Source organism: Bos indicus, chromosome 6, assembly GCF_029378745.1.
Source record: "Bos indicus isolate NIAB-ARS_2022 breed Sahiwal x Tharparkar chromosome 6, NIAB-ARS_B.indTharparkar_mat_pri_1.0, whole genome shotgun sequence".
In the NCBI taxonomy this organism is placed as follows: domain Eukaryota; kingdom Metazoa; phylum Chordata; class Mammalia; order Artiodactyla; family Bovidae; genus Bos; species Bos indicus.
In genome coordinates, this window is record NC_091765.1 from 114,821,225 (window position 1) to 114,843,188 (window position 21,964).

The following is a 21,964-nucleotide window of genomic DNA, read 5'->3' on the forward strand; positions in this document are numbered from 1 at the left end:
CACGCACACACACACAAACATGTACAGACGTGCACACACATGACCACACGTGCACACACATGTATAGACCTGCACACACATATACATATACATGTGCACACGCACACACATGTACAAATGTGCGCACACAGGTACACAATACACGCACACACACGTACACACGTGTGTACACACATACATATACACACATACGCATACATACCAACACAGACACAGGTTTTTGCACTTCAGAGGGCTCGCCCAGTTGGAGCACGAATTCCAGCACAGAACTGCGATTTCTGCAGGCCGGGCACCCCTGCAGCTTGTGATGGGAACACGGCAGCAAGGAATGAGGTTGACACAGACCTCGCAGGTGTGTGATTGTCCAAAATGACTGCACAGCCTCCAGGCCTTGCAGGGTCTACTGCCCGGGGGGAATGCCTGGGACGAACCCAAGGCACCTTGTGTGGCACAAGATGAGGAAGCGGTGCAGGGAGGTGGGCAAACACGCCCAGGTCACAGGGCAGGTCAGCGCGGCACAGGAAGGTCCCCAGGAGGCAGCTTCTTCCTGCCTGGGCTTCTCCCCAGATGGAGCCCCCCCACTAAGCCCCAAGCCAGAGGCAGGCCACGAAGGAACTCCTTGGGGACAGCAGCTACCCACCCCCACGCCCTCCCCGAGGAGAGACTCGGGGAGGCACCAGCCCTGCAGACACGGGCCTGCCCACCACCCAGCAAGGAAGAACCGATGCTGACAAAGCCCACCTGAGAACCCTAGAGTGTCCGTTCCTGGGAGCTAATGCTTTGGTGCCCCCAAGGCAGGGGGCTACTGGGACGCTGCTGGGGGTACTCTGGGGGGATGGTGCAGTAGGAGGTCTCCACCTTCCAAACAATTGCCATTTGGAAAAGCAGAAGGGGCCACGGTTGGGGCCACAGGCAAGTCCCGAACCCCCACCCCCCACCAGGCAGAGAGGGGCTTGGGGTTCCAGCTGAAGCTGCCAGGTCCGGGTTTGCCCTTCACTGCTCCTGTGAGCAGCCCTGCACCCCTCACCCCTGCCCGCCTGCCTCGGCCTTTCCCGCCCCGGGCCGCCAAGTGAACGGGTCTTGCTGAGGGTCTTCCCTGGTACGACCTTCCCAAGGGGATATCAGCCCTGCAGTGACTCTGGCTCCCACTAGGATGGTGGCTGCCGGGCCGGCAAGGCGCCTACAGAGACGGCACACAGAACGACACACAAGTGCGGTGTTTGGACGTCTCCTTTAACAAGCGTCGCCTCCACGCTTCCCGGCCCCTCCCACGTCCGAACACACGCGCCTTCGTTTGTGAGACGGTTTACAGTCGGGAGGACGAGGATGAGGATGGTGGTGAGGAAAAGCAGTCCGTTTGCTGAGCATCTACTACGCGCCCAGATGAGCGCTGGTGGCTCACAGGGCCCCTCCCCACCCCGGGCAGCTAACAGCCCCGCCAGGCACACGGGTGAAACTGAGGCCCAGGACCAGCGTAACTGGCCTGAGGTCAGCGTCCAGCAGGGACTTGAACTCGGGCCTCTCTCAAGGCAAAGCCAGTGTCTTTCCTGGGCTTTCTCACACGCACATCCATCCCCTCCTGGCCTTCTCTACTTCCAAACTAACCTCCAGCTGGTCCACAGAAACCCACCCACAGCCGCCGAGACCCAGAGTCCGTCTGCCGTCTCCCGCGTGTGCCAGGCAGCAGCTTGCTGCTGTTCCCTCTGTAATTCACAGCCTCCGGATGTGCAGAGCGTTACGGGGAGCTTTGCCCCACATCTGAAGGGCACGCCGACTGAGTGTCGCAATCCCCTGGATCAGGCAGATGCGGGTCTTTTTCCCACCTCGCTCCCTGAGGACATGGGGTCCCGGCTCCCGGCCCCTTGCTCAGGAGGGGCGCACAGCAACACGGGGCAGCACTGCTCTCGGCCCCGAGTCTGGACTCACCGCCTGGACCACGCTCCGTCTGCTCCGGAGGACAACAGGCCCTCACTTCCAGCCCGGAAGCCCTTTTCCCCCCGAGGACCCCAGGAGCCTGAGGCAGCCTCCTCCCAGCCGTGGAGAGTTCAGGTGGACACTGGCGTGACCCGCAGGCAGCCTGCTGGCCCGGATGCCATCGAGGAAAGGACGTGTGTGGCTAGGGTCTGCTTCCTGCCCGCCTTGCCCTTCTGTCCGTAGGTGTGCACTCAGAGCTTTTAAGGAGCAAGGCTTAGATCTGGGGGGGATCAGCTCAAGGTCATGGGCCCCTTTTCTGCAAGGCCTTTCATGCTGCACTGACAGCCTCTTGCTCAGAAGAACCACTCACGTGAGTAGAAGTTGTCCCCTGGCACCGTCTGGGGAGGGCCTCTGTCGGTCCCGCTGCTGAGGGACAAAGACTGGCTGTCTAGGTCCGGAGAGTTGGTCCTCGTGTCTGCCACCCCCTTGAGAATCAGCCAGCTGGTCTTCTGCTGAGAGAAAAGACAGAAGCTGAATTTCAGCTTGACCTGCAGGGGCACTGCCCCATTTTACAGATGAGGAGACAGACTGGGGAGGTCAGGGCCCCAGGTGAGGTCACATGTGGCGGGGGTCAGGTAAGTCAGCCTTGGGCTCCTGCCACACTCACCCACCTTCCTTAAAGATGAACAAAGGGTCTTAGCTCTTGAGCCAGGGTGGACTCAAGATTTCTTTTCTTTTCTTTTCAGTCATCTCCTTGGTTAAAGAACCAAAAGTGGCTCAGACAGTAAAGAATCTGCCTGTAATGCTGAAGACCTGAGTTCAATCCCTGGGTCTGGAAGATCCCCTTGAGAAGGGAATGGCTACTCACTCCAGTGTTCTTTCCTGGAGAATTCCATGGACAGAGAAGCCCGGCGGGCTACAGTCCACAGGGTCACAAAGAGTTGGACAGGGCTGAGCGGCTAACGCTTTCACTTTCAAGTCACACAGCAAAGAACGAGGACTTTGGTGGGAGAGGTAGTATTCCTGAGTGCGAGGAGGCTGGTGGGACTGCCTCTTAAACGTGGTTCCATGTGGCCCGTGCCAGACCCCCAAGGAGCAGAACCTCAGGGGAGGAGCTGCGGCTTCGAGTTGGAGAAGGCCCCCCAACATTGGGCCTGGCCCTCATTACCTTCCTGTTATCCGGGTCAAAAGCTCCATCCTCTCCATCTGATCGCCTCGCAGCTGGAAGGGAAACATCAATCGGTCAAGGCAGCGTACCACCGATGGCGGGTTGCACGTCCTGGTTCCCACTTCACAGTCATGCTCAAAATGGAAACGAAAGACACGTCGCAGCACTTGCACTTTTGAGGACTGAGGATCGACCCCAGATCGGCTGCAGAATATCCCCGCAGGAATGGGGGCTGGGGGCCTTGCACAGGATTTGTTAAAAGAAGAGCAGGTGTGTGATGCAAGGTCTCATTAACAATCCAGCTGACCCCTCCTTGGCCGCTTGGCATTTTGAAGATCACGCTTTCTACCTTCCAAGTTTAACTTCAAAGTAACAGAAGGGCCCCGTGGTCCAGCCCCCGGTGGGTCAGACTCTGCTGGGTTGAGCTTCACAGACTTTACTGCTCATCCCCACGTGACCCACTTCTCAGGTCAGAGGACTGAGGCTCAGAGACCTGACGTGACTTTCTCGAGATCACAGATCAGCAGGTGGCAGAGGCTGACATGGGACTCGGGTGGTCTGACCCCAAAGTCCTTCCTCTTGTCTGCCCCACCTCACTGCCCGCAAGACACAGAGCAGTGAGTGAGCAGTGCCACTGGGAGGACTCCAGCAAGAGCAACGAGGGTGCCGCCCAGGACGGGGGGGGGGGCTCGACGAGAGAGAGCACGCGAGCGTCCGCCGCTTGGCAGACTCTCTGGAGCTGAGTCAAGAAGTGTCTGTATTCTCCGTTTCCCTTTTTTTCTGGCGGGGGGAGGGTGGGGATGGTCACCCAGCAGGGCTCTCATTATCGTCTCCAAACCAACATGATGAAATAAACCACATGAGGGCAAGGCCGACAGTTCTCAGCATCCAATTCGTGATGACCCATCCCGTGTGTCCCGAGCTAAACCACTGGCCCCATGCACACACGGAACCACAAAAGGAAGACCCCAGGGTCCTTCGCCACCTGCCGCGGAGGCCGAGGCTGGAGGCCGAGCCACCGAGACCGAGGACGCGCCAAGGTTGGGCTCCTTACCTGCAGCCCGCGGAGGGCTCAGACCTTCCAGCCTTTGGGAGCACCCTGCCTTGTGCACCACCACCGACAACACTGACATCAGACCCGAGAGCTTGGAAACGGGGGACTGGGCTACAGGACCTTGACAAGATAGGCCACAGTTGAAGACCATCCTGGACGCGCTGACATTTCGTTATTCCCAGCGACTCCCTGCTTCTCTTTCTCCCGGGAGAGACAGCGCTTGTAACGTGAAAAGAAAGACCTCGCTCTCTCCACCGACAGAAGACAACAGGGGTCAAGCCTGCGTGCGGGGCACCGTGATGGCGCCGCAGGGGACGGGGCCCAGAGGCGGATGCATGCCCAGTGGCGTGGGCGCTCCCGCTGCCCAGACAATGGCCGTCGCCGGGCAGCAGAGCCCCGGGCGTCGAGCCATGCATCAGCCGGGACTCTTGGCAGCTGGCGCAGCAGCCTCAGCAACAGTCTGGCCAGCGGGTACTGGGGGCTCTGAGAGCTCGACCACTGTCCAGCCCAGAGACGGCCTCCAGGGCTGGCTCTTCTGGTAAAAGTGAGTGAGCGTCACCCCTCACCAGCCCGCAGAGGCCCCTGCAGGCACTGCCACGGTTGGGGTAACTTGCAAACGCACAAACAACTAAATGGCTCCAGCCAAAGGGCTATGGAGGGCGTGAGAGTCCCAAGACTTCAGGTCCCAGGGACCAGCGCGCCCCACCCCCACCTCCTGGGTCTGAGGACCCCACATGGCCTTGGGGTTCACATGGGGACAGAAGAGCTCTGGCTGTAGAGCTACCTCAGGGCTCAAAGAAGCACCCCACCTCTGATGGAGGGGGGGGACCCCACCAACATGCAGCAAGTTTTCTCTGCAAATGCCTCCCGCTCCAAGAGGTGTGCACGAGCTAACCAGACTCAAACAGGGGTCTTCCAGAGCCACATAACACGTGGCGGGGGTGTCTCCAGAAATGGGAAATGGTCTTAGGGACACAGAGGACCCTGGCGCTTCGTGTGGCTTGTGGGCTGCTTCCTTAATGGGCCTGAGCCTCAGTTTCCTGATCTGTAAAAGGGGCAAATGCCACCCACCCCACCCGCTCCACGTGAAGAGGATCACGTGAGATGAACACGGACACTGCCAAGTATGAGGAGCTCGGCTCGCAGGTCTGAAATACTAGGAATAAATGAGAGGTGAATCGTGCAGCTAATTTGTAGCAGGCCGTTTCGGCGTGTGAGGAACAGACAGATCGGTTCAGGACAAGCAGAGAAACAGGGTTGTGTGTGTCTTTCCTGTCACATGAGGCAGCTCTGTGCGAGCCGCAGAAGGTATCTGCCATGAGCACCCTTTTGGGCTAGGCTGATGTCCTTGCTCCTGCTTGCTTGGGACCTTTGCGGGAAGCACCCTGATGGGAGGGGCGATCTGCCCAGAGCCATCCCCTTTCCCCCCATCCCAAAGCCATAATGCGCCTCCACCCCACTATGAAGGAATCCCAGAGAGACACGTGAGATGCGATTAAGTATTAATCACTGTGTCATTTCTGCCTCTTTGCAGCCCCAAGGACTGTAGCCCACCAGGCTCCTCTGTCCATGGGATTCTCCAGGCAGGGATACTGGAGTGGGTTGCCATGCCCTCCTGCAGGAAATCTTCCTGACCGAGGGATCAAACCTGGGTCTGCTGCATTGCAGGCGGATTCTTTACCGTCTGAGCCACCCGGGAAATAGTTACAGGCTGTGTGGATGGCTGCTATGGCCTGGTGCAGGTGGGCGGCTCTGGGAGGCAGGAGGGAGCCCCTTGCTGAGAGCAGTGTGGGAGGTGATGAGGCACCCCCCTCCCCCACCCCCTGGGCCGGGGCTCCCACGCAATCTGCCATCTGACAGCCCCCACGCACTGGCTGGTGAAACGGAACATCTGTCCTCGCAGCTGGACAGCTTCCTGGGAAGTCTGGGGGGAGGCATTATGTTTTCCTCTTGAATTCACTTTCAACACTGGGCCAGCTCACTCCACTGGGAGGAAAGTCCTCGCTCTGTGCCAGGCATCACGTGGCTGCATGCGGAGCTCCTGGGAGCCAAGACCCTGCTCCCCAGAGCAGGAGACAGAGCTGGTGGGGGAGTCCTGTCTGCCTCACAGAGGGCCAACACTGGCTCAACAGTGCAGGTGACTCGGGCCGTTCAAAGGACCCAAAAAAGGTCCCCATCACAGCTGGAGGCTTAGCGGGCGGTGGGAGGTCTCCTGTGGACCCCCAGCCTGTGCAACGCCTTCCACCAGTGGGATGTGGTTCTTTCCCTTCTTTCTTGTTTTCCATTCAGTTCCTTTGCTCCCTTTCTTCTCTTTCTCACTCCTTTTTTAAAAACACGTCATTAAATTGTAACCAAGCAGAGACATAATGAAGGACAGAGGAGCCTGATGTGCTGCAGTCCATGGGGTCGAAAGAGTCAGACACAGCTGAGCGACTGAACGACGAGAGACGGAACTAACGCAGCCCAAGAAAACACCGTTGGTCCCTAATGATGTTCAGTGAGAGCAGCGGGTTCAGGGCTCAGACAGACCTGGGGCGACTTGGCCGTCAACTGGTCACGATGGCCACTTCATGGCCCTGACCTTAGCTTCCTTGCCTTGGGCTGCAAGGAGATCAAATCTGTCCATCCTAAAGGAGATCGGTCCTGAATATTCATTGGAAGGACTGATGCTGAAGCTGAAGCTCCAATACATTGACCACCTGATGCGAAGAACTGACTCTTGGAAAAGACCCTGATGCTGGGAAAGATTGAAGGTGGGAGGAGAAGGGGGCAACAGAGGATGAGATGGTTGGATGGCATCACTGACTCGATGGACATGAGTTTGGGTAAACTCCAGGGGTCGGTGGTGGACAGGGAGGCCTGGTGTGCTGCAGTCCATGGGGTCGCAAAGAGTCAGACACAACTTAGGGACTGCATGGCAGCTAACAGGGCTATGTTGAGACAGAACCCCAGCACACGATGCATTTGTGGCAGCTATGCCATCGCCAATCCTGACCCTGATCCTCATCCTCGATGCCAGTGTCCCCCGCCCACCCCTCCCTGAGTCCCCAGGCCCGGCTACTCTCATTCTGTAGGCTCATTTCTCCAAATGCACAAGTGGGATGAAGGCGCCAGAAAAAAGTGTTGCTAAATTAAAAACAACTTTTGATGACTTGGCAATAGAAAGTTAAATAGTAAATACATTAATTAAAATGCATACATTTTTAAAGCTCACTGAAAGTATCATCTTAAACCAATTAAGAGAAGGGCATGTCAACCCACTCCAGTATTGCCTGGAGAATCCCTGTGGACAGAGGTGCCTGGCAACTTCAGTCCATGGGGTTGCAAAGAGTTGGACACGACTGAAGTGACTTGGTGGTTTAGTCGCTAAGTGGAGTCCGACTCTGTGACCCCATGAACTGTAGCCCACCAGGCTCCTCTATTCATGGGATTTCCCAGGCAAGAAACACTGGAGTGGGTTGCCATTCGGCTTCCTAGGTGGCCCTAGTGGTAAAGAACCTGCCTGCCAATGCAGGAGAAGTAAGAGATGCGGGTTCAATCCCTGGATCGGGAAGATCCCCTGGAGGAGGACGGGGCAACTCACTCCAGTATTCTTACCGCTGAGATTGCTGAGTGGTTAAGCACTGGACTTAAGATCCGATGGACATGTGTCTGCGTGGGTTCGAACCCCACTCCCAGCAGTAGTGACTTAGCAAACTGATTAAATGGCCCAGGGACTCAACGTCACCGCCCGGACTTTGTTTCTGGCAAGTCGGGAGATTAAACTGATGGCTTCTCCAGCCTGAGGTGTGTCCCTCTCTCCCTTGAGAGATGAGTGGACGGTCGGTTTGCTGCCAAGATGGGGAGAAGGGGCTGCACGTGGACTTGAAACACACACATGCACACACGCGCATGCTCACACACATGCGTGCTACACACATGCACGCCCCCACCCCCGAGGCACTTCCGGCGGATATGGTCCAGCCAGATAGGAAAACCTTATAAAAACAGAACGTCTCAAATGCACCCCATCACACCCATCGTCACCCCCGAGGGCTGTCCGGGGAAAGCTGGACGAGAGGACTCACGGCCCCTGAGAGCGCCTGCCCCTCTCACGGCCCCCTGATAGTCAAGTGGGGGCTGACTGTGTTCCTGTTCATCCCGCCGTGGGGCTGAAGCTCGGCAGAGAGCAGGCGCTCTGTAAGGTCCATTTCATAAAGTAACTAATAAGCCCAAGTTCCAGAACATTAAAAGAGTTTGGGTCATTACTCAGGGTTCAAATAGGAATTCACTTGCCTTTCGATAGAAAAGGTGTAAATATCCCGATTTAAAAAAAATAAAATATGAAGATCACCCCTGGTAAGAACAAAGCGGGACTTCCCTGGCAGTCCAGTGATTAAGACCCTGTGTTTCTGCAGGGGCCATGGGTTCAATCCCTGGTCGGGGAATTTAGACCCACAAGCTGCACGGTGCAGCCAAAAAAAAAAAAATTGGTAAACTGAATCTCTGTGGCACAATTCAGCTAAGAGACTTAGTGTGAGGAGTTCTCTGTCTTGGATCTCGGCCTCATCAGATGCTAGGGAGCAATTTCATAAGCCGATTTACCGCCTAGCCCCCTCCTAGGGGCCGGTCCCTGTGTGTGTGAGTGACGTGTTACCAGCAGATCAGAGGCTGAGTCAGCCAGTTCTCCCCACAGACGAGGACACCTTCAAGGCTGGAGCACAGGCACCCTGACGGAAAAACATCACTGTCTGCCTGCTCCTACCTTCCTGTGCCTCAGCTTCCCCATGGGTGACATGGGGGCTGGTCTGGACGACCTCTGAGGGTCCTGGGGTTCACGAGCCCCGCCCTCTCTGATCCCTCGGGAAGATCTGGGTCCTCTGCTTCTCCGATCAAGGGGCAACAGTAAGAGGCATCACCTCCTGGAAGCCCAGGAGTTCCCAGTCATCTTTCACTTTCTTGGGAAGAGGCAGAAATACACAGAGCACAGGGCCTATTGCAGTCAAGGAGAACATTTATAAAACAGACAGACCATGGGCTTGTCAGTAAGCCACAGCCAGTGCGTGCTCAGTCGTGTCTGACTCTCTGCGACCCCACAGACTGCAGCCCACCAGGCTCCTCTGTCCAGAGGATTTCCCAGGCAAGAATATTGCAGTGGGTTGCCATTTCCTCCTCCAGCGGATCTTTCCGACCCGGGGATCGAACCTGCATCTCTTGTGTCTCCTGCACTGGCAGATGGATTCTTTACCAATTGCGCCACCTGGGAAGCCCAGTAAGCCACAAAAAAAAACACACCTTCTTTGGCCATGCTGCGTGTCAGGCAGTATCTTAGTTTCCTGACCAGGAATTGAACCCACGCCCCCTGCATTAGAAGCGTGGAGTCTCAACCACTGGACCACCCAGGAAGTCCAGAACACACACTTTGATAGCTTTCACCCCACAGCACCCTTCCAGTTGTCAGCAGGGGTCGTGGCCGTCTTGGGGAGGCCTCTGGGCAAGAACTTTAAGCATGGGAGCTCCCCTTCCCGTGTTTCTACGGATTTAATACCAATCCCGCATCACGACAGTTTAGAATGCAATTTCATGTTCATTACCCAACCCAGGTCCCCGCAACCAGACTGTCCAAAAGGCAGGATGGAGGATAGGTCCTGTTTTGCAGACGAGGAAACAGAGGCTCAGGATGGTGAAGCAACACACCCCAAATCATCAGAAATTCTCTGATGAAACAGAGGTGAGACCTGGAGCCTCCTGGCCCCTGAACAGCTGACTCCTGCAGGCTCAGTGGAGCGCAGACGGCAGGTCACGTCTGGGAGGGACATCGGAGGCGGGGCCGGGTGGGAGTGGCGCGGTGAGACACCCTCGCCAGCAGACATCACCTGCCCCTATTTGCTGAGGCTTGGAATCCCTTTAACCAAAGGCCAAGTCATGAATTCTACCATCAGAGATTCTCAAAACACAGGACTTACATTCTCACGGAGGGCTCAAGGACTGATTCTGGTTTGTGCTGTTTTCCAAAGACCAGGCTGGGCCACCCTGGGGTCCAGGCACCTCCGTCCCTCACCATCTGGGCTAAAGTCAGGCTGGCTGCTCCCCTCAAAGCAGTGTCCCCGAAGCCACACGCGGGGACCAGCTCGCGGTTACAAGCCCTCATCTGCAGCCCGGCCCTCGAGTCAGCCCTGGGTTCACACGCACACAGAGATGCTTACTCGGACACACCCTCCACTGCAATTTACGAAGGGGCCTCCCGGGATCCCGCCGGCAAACGCCACATACCTAACGTTCAGGCCGCAGCCCCTGCGGTACCCTCCCCGTCATGTATCAAAGCACAGCAAGAGCAAGCATTCAGAAGCAAAGGCACCGACAGGCATGCAGGGCAAACGCAGCAGCAGAGCACTCCGACTGCATGTACCATGCTGCTTGTAGATGGGGGGTTTCCTATAGATGTTATCTTTGACGCCAGTGTCTGGGAAAGGAGAAAGGGAAAAAAAAGGAGAGAGACAGCAGGGTGAGCAAGCACACCGTGATGATTTCCATTCTCCCGCCATCCGTCAGCAAGCAGCCCGTCACCCAGCGCCCCCAGCAAGGATCGGGGAGCCCAGCAACGGGCGCCCAGGCCCCACACACCTCAGCTGCACTCAGCCCAGATGCCACCCACCGTTGTGAAGGGGGCAGAGGGCCGGAGGGGACCAGGGCAGGTGTCCAGGGACAACCTGTCTCCAGTCCACTCCCGGAAGGGCAGCTGCGCCTCCCCGGGGTTTGTGGGGCTTCGGGAGAGGCTCAAATACGTGCCGGTTTGGGGATGTGCACACCACCCATCTGTGGATTTTTAAAGCATCTCAGAATTGGGGGGTGGGGGATGAAGAAGCTTGGGGAACATGCGACTCCCAAGAGGTAACAGCAGACGCCCACCCCGACAGCTCAGGGGTGGCCCGTCTGCCTGGTGGGTGGCCGTGCGTCCTGGGCGCCTACCTGGGACGTGGAAGTGGCGAGGAGCCTGCTGGTAGGTGGAGGGGGGAGGCTTGCTGTCTGAGAGCACGGAGAGGCTGGGGGTGCTCCGGCCACTTTCACTGCCTCCAGACGGAAGAGCGAAGACGGCAGACAGAGGCGGGAGGGGAAAGCAGAGGAGAGCATTTCAAGCGTGAGAGCTTCAGGAGCCCCTGTCTCCCCTGCCTGGTGGGGCCTCTGCGCCCTCTGCCCAGGGGAGGGAGTGTGACCCCCGCTCCACCGACACCTCTAGATGAGGCCCCACGACTCGTTAATCCAACCTTGAGGAACCGCCTTCCATGGCCCCAGGGTGGGGGAACAGGTGTGCCCAGGGCAAGGCCCAGCCTGCTTCGAAGTTCCCAGGATGGCTGGCCGGGCCATCGACAGTGCCCTCCTTTCCCTGGGTGCGGGGTGGGGCATGGCCAGGCGGCTGCCTGAATCTAGAAAATCACAAATTCACCAAGACTAAGCACCCTCACCTCTTCCTAAGTATCCTTGTGTAAAAAGATGCTGAATTCTTGGGAGGATTCACAAATCAGCCATTCACAACAGGGGCTGAAGTGCTAGAATTCATCGACATCTGTCTTTTAAAAGCCACGGAGGACAATTTTATCAGCTACGGGAGAAAAAGAGGCAACTGGTGTTCATCAGCTACCGTGTTCCCAAATAAAGCAGTTTTGTTTTTTTTGGCCAGATTGAAGGGGAAGAGCCCTCTGATTTTGGCTCCGACTTTTATCCCATCTAGATCTGTCAGTTCAGTTTTTGCGGACAAGGTTGGATTATCAAGTCCAAGACTTCAGACAGCCGTGGTGACCTTCCCCGCCCTGCCCCCACACCTCCTGAAGGGATGGCACACGGCTCGTCTCAGCAGGACACACAATGGCACAACTCATTCCCCCTTTGAGCTCAGAGAAAGTCACGGGACAGCTGGGTGAAAGGAAAGGGACGCCTTGACCTGAAAACACCCCAGACTGGGAGTCACAGGACCCCAAGGCGACACGCGATGAGGCAGCGCGGGCCGGCCTGGAGGTGCGCTAACGGGGGTGGAGCGGCAGACGGGCTTAGGGGGTGCTCTTGCCTTGGGGTGGTATGCTGAGGACCCCGGGGGGCCTGAGGGGCAGGGTGGGCACAGCAGACCACAACCAGCTCCCCAGACTGACTGCAGCTTCCAGCAGCTTCCCGCCAGGGCACCAGTTTCACCTGTCAGCATGGACGGAACGTCGGGTAGAGAACTGTACCCCCCGGGGAGGGGATGTGAAGCCTGCTTTTCCCTTAGCATCGCCCTCCAGCACAGCTCACAGCCTTCTGGAGCCTCAGGCTAGGCTGCACTTCCCAGTGGGTAGACGATGCCCATGGGTGTGTGAAGGAAACCGCAGACCTGCCCTGCTGGCCGTGACTCATCACCCCCAGGGCACAGAACATGCGGAATCCAGAGCTTCACACTCATCTGCTCGAACCCAGAGCAGCTGAGGACGGCCTGACCCTGCTGTGCCAGGGCGTCTTGGCCCAGCCTCCCATGGCTTGTTTCTCTCTGCTCCTCCCCGGTGGGGCAGACTCCAGCACGCCATGGGACCCCATCCTCCCCAGTCCTCAGGGTCACCGTGCAGCATCCGACTTCACAAGCAAGACTCTTGTGTATGTGTGCATGTGAGTGCATGTGTGTACGTGTGTATGTGTGTGCATGCACATGTGTGCATGAATGTATGTGCATGTCTCTCTGTGTGCATGTGTCTACAAATGCATGTGTGCATGTGTTTGTGTCTGTGTGTGTGTGCATGCACGTGTGCATGTGAATGTATGTGTATGTCTGTGTGCATGTGTGCGTGCATGCACGTGTGTGTGTGCATGTCTCTGTGTGTCTGTGTACATGTGTACACATGTGCATGTGTGTGTGTGTGTGCACACACACGCATGTGTGTCTGAGGAGGACTGTGGCTTTCACTGGGGTCAGGGGGCAGGTCACACCCCCCTCACACCGGCCATCCAGGGCCCTCTTCACTGGCCACCAGACTAGGACCTGACCCAATCTGTCTCTGCTCATCGCTCCTCCTCCCCCAACCCCTGGGGGACCCCCTTTCCAATCTTCCCGCTTGTCCAGACTCCACCTGGGTCGAGGCTCAGGTGCAAAGCCTTTCCAGGGGACACAGCCCAGCCGGCCATTCCCTTCTCGGAACACATGCCCGCCCGCCCAGTCACCGTGCCACAAATCCACAGTGAAGTGCACACTCGCATAGAGCCCACGTGGGGCCTCGAAGAGCACTTTCCCCACGACCGCCTTCTGCAGGGCCCTGGGTGCTGGCGAGACTGAGCCCTGGGCACTGCCTTCCCCGTGGGTCCTGGTGGCCAAAACCCCCACCACCGATGTCACCAGGGGTGGGAGAATGCCAGAGGCAAGTCCAGCCATGCGGCGACGCTGAAACAGCACAGAGCTCCTCATGCCCGGACATGTGGCCCCTCCCGGAGGCGGGTCAGCACGGAGGTCGCTTCCGACCTCTGCTATGGACGGTCCTCAGCGCCCTCAGGGAGCCGTGAGGACCTTGGGGCGTGCCATCCGGAGCCCAGGAAGCCCTGGCCCGTGAACAGCCATCTCCCCTGCCCATTGGAGTCCGTGCTTTGTTGCAGAGCAGTTCCGGGCGACACGGAGGTTTCCTGGGAATCCCACGCGGTTCCATCTTACGTGCAGCCGGCGGGTGGCCACCCCGGTGTCGTCCAGATGCCTTGCTGCACTCAGATTTCACCCGTTCTCCACTCGCGTCCCTTGGGTATCCCAGGACCTGTCCAGGATGCCAGTAGACACGGTCTTCATGCCCCTCCAGGCCCCTTGGGGCTGTAACTGCTTCTCACTGTCTGGGCACCTCATGACCTGGGCAGTTTTGAGAAGTGCCGCGTGGGTGTCTGGCAGACCGCCCCTCAGGGAGGATTTGCCGGGTGTGTTCTCATGACCAGATGGGGTCACGGGTTTGGGGGGAAGAACCCGGAGGGGAGACGCCCTCCCCCCATTGTCAGAGGTGCTGCTGTCCACGTGAACTGGCACTGCAACTGACCTTGACCCCATGGCCGAGGTCGTGCTGGCCCAGGATTCTGCACATCTGGCTCCTCTCCACCCCCAACTCTGTGCTCTGCAGGGAAACTGCCAGGCACAGCCCCCACCTGACAGCAGGGAGAAGGGCACCCCTCCTGAAGGGCAGAGGGTCCCCATGAATCACTGGGGTCTCTTCTGCCGGGAGTTGGTCTCTTTTCCCCATTGGTTTTTTACTCGGTCATGCCTGTACGTGGCTGTGAACTCATGGACGTTTGTACTTTGCTTTCCGATCCAGCACCATGCCCTTCATTCCGCTGCTCAGCTGTCCACACTCAGCCCTTGGGAATGCCCCAACTTGGCTCTGCGGATCTTCTCAAGGTGATCAGAGGCAAGGCCAGCCCCCAGCCCCTACAGGGCTCCCATGGGACACCATGATGCGGGCAGGTTCCACCTGCCTAGCCTGCTGCCTCAGGCCACCTGGGCCGACCACGGCCACCAGGCGGGCGGCCCCAGAAGGGAGTGAGATGAAGAGGTGCTGCCAGGCGCTGCCAGTGGGTGGGCAAGGGGGCTCCGACAAGGGGGCTCCGACGAGAGGCCCCACCTCTGCAGCCCCTCCTCTGTCCCTCACACTGTGGGCGGGGGCTCACAGGTCACTTTCCCCTGCCGCCCAGCAGCATGGTTCTGCCAGCATCACCTCTATTTGCAGTCACCTGCTGGTCCCTGAGGCTTGCTCCTTAACAGGTGAGAGGTCAGGGCCTCACACTGTCCCGGGAGATACACCAGGGACTGAAATTTATACTCGAGTGCAAATGGCTGCCACGGGCACCTACGCTGCACACGGGCCTTGACAGGAGGGTGGCCGCGGGTGCCAGGACACGGTGGGAAGGTGTGTCTGTGAATGGAAGGGTGAGGTGGGGACGGAGGGGCATGTGACCAGGTCAGGGCAAATGCTGGTCCCTCCTGGGTGAACCCTCCATCTGTAGCATAGTCCAGAGGGAAAATCTCCAGCTGGGCAGCCAAGGAAGCTGAGCTGCTGCAAGGAGCGGCCAGGGAAGGCTTTCCCGGAGTGCAAGTGGACACCAGGCCCCATGACCAGCTGAGAGGAAGGCAGGTGGCCCTCGGCACGGCTCGCCACAGAATGCCCACAGGCTGCGATACACTAGACCGCGTGGGCCTTGGGGAAAAGGAGCAGTCCCACAGCCTGCAGGTGGACACACCTGGTGAGCGAGGGCCTGCCTCTGGGCCCAGCCCAGTGAGCTGTCCCTGTGCCTCAGTCACCCCAGGGGTAGTCTGGGAAAGGGCTGGGGCTCCTGAGGTCACGGGCAGCCCTGAAAGTCAGCAGCAGGCAGACCCGGGGGTGCCAGGCATCCCCCACCTCCTGCACAAGAAAGGAGGGTTGGGGCTTTGCCCAATTCCTGCCCAAAGAGAACTGGGGAAAGAGCAGGCAGAAGGGAAGCAGGGTGGCCCACCGTGGAGCCCGTGCCCACCCGGAGCAGACCGCAGGGCACCGAGCCCCCTCCCCGACCTGAGGGGTGCCCTTGGAGAGGCTGTGATAGTTTCTGAGCCATGTTTTGGTGGAGAGTGGAAGGGCAGTCCCCGGGGCCACCTGGGCGGATGTGGACAAAGCTGTTTCCCAGGAGGTCAGCCCAGCTCCCAGGGTGGGGCAGCTTGCCCGGCCTCGCCTCTGGGCTGTACCTCTGCCAAGGACCCAAAGCAGGGCCACATCGGGCGGGAGGAAAGCCGTGTGCTCAGCTTTCTGACCTTCGAGACAAGAAGGGGCGCCTGCTTGGGTGACCTGCAGGGACGCGTATAAATGTCAAGCTCCCTCTGGTTTGCAGTGTGTCTTCTGTCCGCTTCTGGGTGAGGCCACAGCCCGGCCACATGACACCCTTGTCCACACGGATGCACGCGAGCCACGCTGTTCTCCTGCTCCCAAGATCTGGGGGCTCTGCTCCTTCTCAGAAAAGCCAGGACGTCCAAAAAGTCTGGGAGCTGGGTGGCCAGGTCCACAGACAGGAGGGGAAGGCACCCCACTGACCAGGGGGTTCTCTTCTCAGTTAGACCAATGGGGTCACTCAGATGGGTGATGACGATGCATGTTAGAACCATCCAAGTTCCAAGGAGCCGGGATGGGTGACCGTCAGTGATGCATTAATCCCGCTGGGCTGGCCTCTCCCAGTCCCTCGGGGTCAGAAGGTTCTCCTGAAACATTCAGCACTCAGCAGTCATGAGGAACGGGGACCCTAACTCACTCCGGGGGAACCAACAGACCACCACTGCTCCTCTTGTGCTCTGGGGGAATCTTCCGGGGTGTATCAGTCAGCTAGGGCTGCATAACAAAGCACCTCAGTTGCCCAGCTTGCACAGCAGACATTCATTTCTCCCAGGAACGGAGGCCGGAAGTCCCAGATCAAGGTCTGACTGGGCTGGGTCTCAGGTGCAGCCTCTCTCATCGGCGGAAGACACTGCTCTGGCCTCACACAGCCTTTCCTCTGAGCACACGCAGACAGACTGTTCTGCTCCAAAAAGGCCACCCACCCCATCGGATTAGGGCCCCACCTTTATGACTTCACACAACCCTAATAGTCTCCTGCTGCTGCTGCTGCTGCTGCTGCTGCTAAGTCACTTCAGTCGTGTCCGACTCCGTGTGACCCCATAGATGGCAGCCTACCAGGCCTCCCCGTCCCTGGGATTCTCCAGGCAAGAACACTGGAGTGGGTTGCCATTTCTTTCTCCATATAATCTCCTAAAGACACTTTTTCCAAACACAGGCTCACAGGGGCTTAGGACATCAACAAATGACTCTGAGGGCACAATTCAGTCCATAACACAGGAACTGGCCCTTTTCCTGGACTGATTCACATACAGGTGCCTGGGCAGGGGTGGGGCAGATGGTCAGGTCTGCGCCCTGGGAGGAGCTGCAGCCACGTGGGGTGCCTGGCCACCATGAACTGAAGCCGCGGACACCTCCTGATAACTGTGGCGAGCAGTCCCCCACGCCTGCCGAGCTGAGGGGGAAATAACATGGGGTGACTTAGGTAAAGGCTCTGGAGCCAGCCCAAGGTGGGCGTTGGGTAGGTCCTAGAACCCTCTCCCCGCCTTGCCGCTCGCTTTTCTGACACAACAAGCTGCCTCCTGGGAACACGGACACACCAACAGAGCTGAACACACAAGACACACAGCGGGGAGCACAGGCGTGAGACAGGGGCTCGGGGAAGCCATGCGGCAGCAGGCACAGGACGGCAAGACACGGACGCTCTGTGGGCGGCCTGGGGCACAGCCCGCAGCCTCGCGCGCCTTACCTCGGAAGTACGGGATGTAATGATGTCTGAACACGGAAGAAGGGCTTGGGTGTTGGGACAGGGACAGGCAGCTACTGGTACCGACGCTCGCAGTACCAGCTGCGGGTGACAGAGAGCAAGTCAGAGTCAGCCCGCCCGGCCACACGGCCGCAGAAGAGCCCCAGGCCCCGCTCTGCCGTCTCGACCCAAGAACACACACCTTTCTGAGGCACCTCGAGGGGGTGGGCCGCCAAGCACACTCGGGGCGCCTCTGCTCCGGGCTCAGAGGGAGGAAGGCCTGCCTGCTGGGGTCAGGGTGCCCAGGCTGGGTGGGAGCAGCTGGCTCCCTGGGTCCTGCCCACTGCCCCATGAAGGGGTTTTCTTGGGATCCGGGACCCAGGCAGAGGGCGGTTAGCCGGACTGGGGAGGGGTCAGTCACCGGATAGGCACCAGGCCTCGCCCAGGAGTCAGGCCTTGACCCTGGGGTGGCCATCCAGCCAAGCACCTGCTGGCCAGCCCAGGTGACCCAAATACAGTGGCCAAGGGTCAGCAGAGGGGTCCTCAGAGAGGCTGATGGCCCTTCTCCCTGACCTACTCACCTACCTGGTCAGTCACCCACTCATTCCCTCACTCACTTGCTAATTCACCCTCTCACTCACCCACCCACCCACTCACTTACTCATCTACTCATTCATTCACCCACTCATTCATTCATTCACCCACTCATTCATTCATTCACCCATTCATTCATTCATTCACCCACTCATTCATTCACTCACCTACTCATTCATTTCCTGAGTCAGTCATCATTCATTCACTCACTCACTCATTCATTCACCCACTCACTCATCTGTCCATTCATTTATCCACTCATTTGTTCATTCACCCACTCTCTCACTCACTCACCTACTCATTCATTCACTGAGTCCATCACTCATCTCTCACCACTCACTCAGTCACCAACTTTCCAAACTTTTATTGAGCAGGATGTACCAGGCACATGGCAGGGAGGTAATGAAAATAACTTTGCCAATGAATGGAGCTTTGATTTTTCCACAAGCACTGCGAAACTCAAGAGCTGAGTTCATGGAGGTGAGAATGGAGCCGTGCAACAGCTGGCCGAGGAGGAGATGCTTGGAAAAATCCCTCAAAAAAGCAGCCTCTGTGTGGAGTCCCTGTGACTCTGACACACAGAAGCAGCTCAGAGTTTTAAAAGGGAAGGGAAAGCAATACACAGCTGGGTGCCAGGCAGGGGATGAGGCCGGGGCCAGGGAGAGAGGACCCTCCTCAGGCTTCTCCCCACGGCTGTCTTTGGGGCCACTGACCCAGAAACAGGTGAAGCGTCCATGCGTATGCTGATACCAGCTTCTGTCTGTTGATTTTGCCTTCATAGCGCAAACCTTCCTAGAATTCCGTGAGCTCGGAGCTCAGTGACTCCTGCACTCTGTGTGGTTTTACCTTCCTGACACTAACACATGAGCTGGGTTCTACATGCTCAGCACGGCCTCGTGCGTTTCCCAGGATGGCTCCTCTAACCAACAGGGAAACCCACCGCCTCTGCACATCACCTCCCCACCCAGGCCGTGGAGGGCCTTTTGCTTCTGCCACTAAAAGCACAGCTCTCCATCTCCCAGCCCGTCCTTTCTCCAGCTGTGCAAAGTACAAGACAGACTCCTCAAAGCAACAAGAAGCACAGGTTCAGGGGGGTAAAAGGAGCTGTGGGGGTGGGGGCAAGTACCTGGACGGCTATAGTGCTGGGGCGACCGCGAGGTCGGGGTGTAACGGCCGAGGCTGACCGACCCGGTGGAGCTGGGGCTGGAGGTCCGGCATTGCTTGTAGGAGCGGTCGTCCTGCTCCCCCTGGGAGGAAGACAGCCCGGTGAACGCTGAGCCAGGAGTACCACCCGCCCCGTCCCACCCTTCCGCCCTCCGAGCGCTAGCCGCGTGCCTGACACAGGAGGCTGACTCGACGTGGACCCGGGATGGAGTCCCACACCTGCACCCGCCAGGACCCTTCTGGAGAGCCGGGCGGGGAGCTGGCCTTGGTGCTGACGCTCCCTTCGGCCTGACATCCTTTAGCAGCTATCAGGTGCTGGAGGGCGGGATGGTACCCATCCCTCCACAGCACCTCCTTGTGGCTGGGCTCCGAGGGTGGGTAAAGGCACCTGGCTCCCCCCACTTCCTTCAGTCCCCCTCTTGCCCAACCCTCGGCCCCCAAGGGTCCTCGGGAGACACTCAGACCCACGGAGATTCTGTAACCAGCCTCGACAGGGGCTCCCCAGGTGTGGGAGGTGAGAAGCCCCCGAACCCCGGGCCCAGAAGCTCAGTTGAGCCAGACGCACAGTCACCGACAGCACAGACTCCACTCAAGCAGGACGGGCCGCTCTCTCGAGCGCTCAGAGCGGGTGGCGTGAGATGGCATGGCACGCGGGTAGGGGGTGGAGAAGACCGCCGGCCCACCGCAACTCGGCACCCTGGCCAGAGTCACGATGCGGCCTGGCATCCTGCCGTGGGTGGACCCTGCTGCTTTGCCCACCAGGCAGGCATGGGGATGAGCACTGGGAGGGTCTGGGTCTGGCACTCACGGCTCCCATGCCCTTCCCAGCTTACCTCCTGCCTCCCAGGGCTCCTCTTCAGCCAAACCCACACGAGCCACTGTCCCTAAACCTTGCCTGCATGCCCACCTCCACGCTCCGCTCAGGCTGCCCTCATGCTGGGAGCGCACTTGTCAGGGCCTCCCCGCTCCCTGTGCTTAACACTGACCTCCTGGCCTGGCCCGCCACCCCCTTGGCGATGGGCACTCTGTCTCCTCTGGGGCTGCCACAGTCCGGCTGTCTTGTCTCCATCCCCGGGCATTCTCTGCACAGCCCCACTGACCAGCTTACATTTTACAGGCGTCTCGTCGCCTCACCTGCCCTGTCCCTGGGGCTTGCGACCACACACGGGCGTGGCCACTCAGGGCTGGCTGCCCACACACAGCATTTGCTGTCACCTTCCTGTACCCAGGATCTGACACCTATGGAGTCTGATTGGCAGCCATCTATGTCATAGATCAATTTTGAGAAACAGACATAAAGTGCGGGCCGCTAACTATAAACGCTATTTTATACAAACGCTTTCAGCACATCCACCCTCAAGGCCCCAAGGACAGTCCCACAATCCCGCTCAGAGGCGGATGAGGTGGCCCCTGCTACCCCGGCCCCGGGACCTGTTCTTCCTCTAAAGGAAGCCGTGGACCAGACCGCAGAACGCCTGTGTCCCAGGGGTCCGCAGCGCCGGACTGGCAGATGCACGGGGAAGCATGCGGATGAGACACCATTATAAAAATAACCACCCCAGCCTCAGAGGGCCACGGCCTGACGCCAGGGCCAGAGGCCACAGCCAAGGGCCTGGGGGAACCTCCTAGGGGAGCCTCGGGTGGTCATCTTTATAATCTAGGCAGCGGAGCAATGAGCAGATGGGCGGGCTGCGGAGCGGTTACCTCGGGCGGTGTTGGCGAGAGCAGCTGGGGGGACTGTGGACACAACACAGGGGACCCTGTTAGGCCCAGCACCAGAGGGTCACGCGGGGAGGGCCCCACACCCCGGCCCAGGTACATCCACCCAGGGACCCTCCTCCCGAAAGGAAGGGACTCCTCCCTACGAGATCCCACATGGGTTCCAAAGCCTTCTCTTTAGAGACATATAGTCAGTGGCCCCCGAGAAAGAGGCCCCCAGGACGGAGCTCTGTGCGGATGAGCGTGGACCTGTCTCCTGGCTGGCCCGCCCCGCCCTGCCACCGTCCCGTGAAGACACGTTTCAGTAGGAGGACTGTTGGTCAGAGCATCGGGGGTCACCACCCCGTGAGCCCACAGGTCTTCTTCAGAAAAGATAAAGGGGCCTGGAGAAAGGAAGGGTGATTCGGAGCCTCGGGGTCTGGGGAGAGGACCAGAGTGAGGGGCTGGATGCCATCGGGGCCCCGGGGCGCGGTCGCCAGCCAGGCACCTCCCGTTAGAACAAGCGCACCTTCCACCGTCTGTATATGGGTCTGTATTTCGGTCATCCACCACCTATACACGGGCTCAGGGACGCAGCAAGTAGCAGAAGGGGCTCTAGAAACTGAGCTTCCAGGCAGGAAAGCTCACCTATCTCCCCCACACCTGGACAGGTAGGAAGATGTTGTGGAGAGTTTCCGAGGAGGAGCCTTGAGTGACTGGGGGCTCTTTTTTGTACCATCCCCGCCCTTAGAATGGGAAGGGGGAACGTGTACCCCAATCTGCCCATTTCACAGACGGGGAGACTGAGGCTCAGAGAGGCTGGCAGAGCTCTGTGCTTCTGGCCCACTGCTCTTTCCCCTGTGAGCTTTCCGCCCTGGGATGAGGGGCTATAAGGCCGCAGGTCTAGAGAAGCGGGCGAAGCTGTCCAGCCCTGGGCCATGTCTGCCCAGCTCAGTGCCCCAACCCCCGTTCTGGGGCTTCCCAGGCACCCCTTCATCATCTACTCACAGAAAGGGCCCCTCAGAGCCCCTCTCTGAGCAGGCCCCCCAGCTGGGGCGTGGTGGGGTCTGCAGAGATGAGAGGTCCCC

At 58.8% G+C, this 21,964-nt stretch overlaps 1 protein-coding gene and 1 non-coding gene across 28 annotated transcripts in view; one reads left to right on the plus strand and one right to left on the minus strand.

Moving 5' to 3' along the window:
- Positions 1-21,964, minus strand: part of ABLIM2 (actin binding LIM protein family member 2) — a 169,041-nt gene that overhangs the window by 40,196 nt on the left and 106,881 nt on the right. For 5 of the 27 annotated variants that reach the window (XR_011567294.1, XR_011567288.1, XR_011567289.1 and 2 more), the window contains 8 exons: positions 20,883-20,915; positions 19,141-19,261; positions 17,424-17,522; positions 11,085-11,186; positions 10,525-10,578; positions 4,137-4,256; positions 3,083-3,135; positions 2,285-2,426 (listed from right to left, as the gene is read on the minus strand). Coding sequence is in view for 2 of the 27 variants with exons in the window: in XM_070791872.1 (XP_070647973.1) it covers positions 2,285-2,426; positions 3,083-3,135; positions 10,525-10,578; positions 11,085-11,186; positions 17,424-17,522; positions 19,141-19,261; positions 20,883-20,915 (604 nt within the window). In the remaining 25 variants the exon portion in view is untranslated. Of the gene's footprint in view, positions 1-2,252; positions 2,427-3,082; positions 3,136-4,136; positions 4,257-10,524; positions 10,579-11,084; positions 11,187-17,423; positions 17,523-19,140; positions 19,262-20,882; positions 20,916-21,964 lie in introns of those variants that run through there. The other 22 variants (XR_011567293.1, XM_070791872.1, XR_011567305.1 and 19 more) reach the window with 19 other exon arrangements.
- TRNAL-UAA (transfer RNA leucine (anticodon UAA)) lies at positions 7,735-7,816 on the plus strand. The gene has a single exon. It is a non-coding gene; the product is annotated as a tRNA-Leu (tRNA).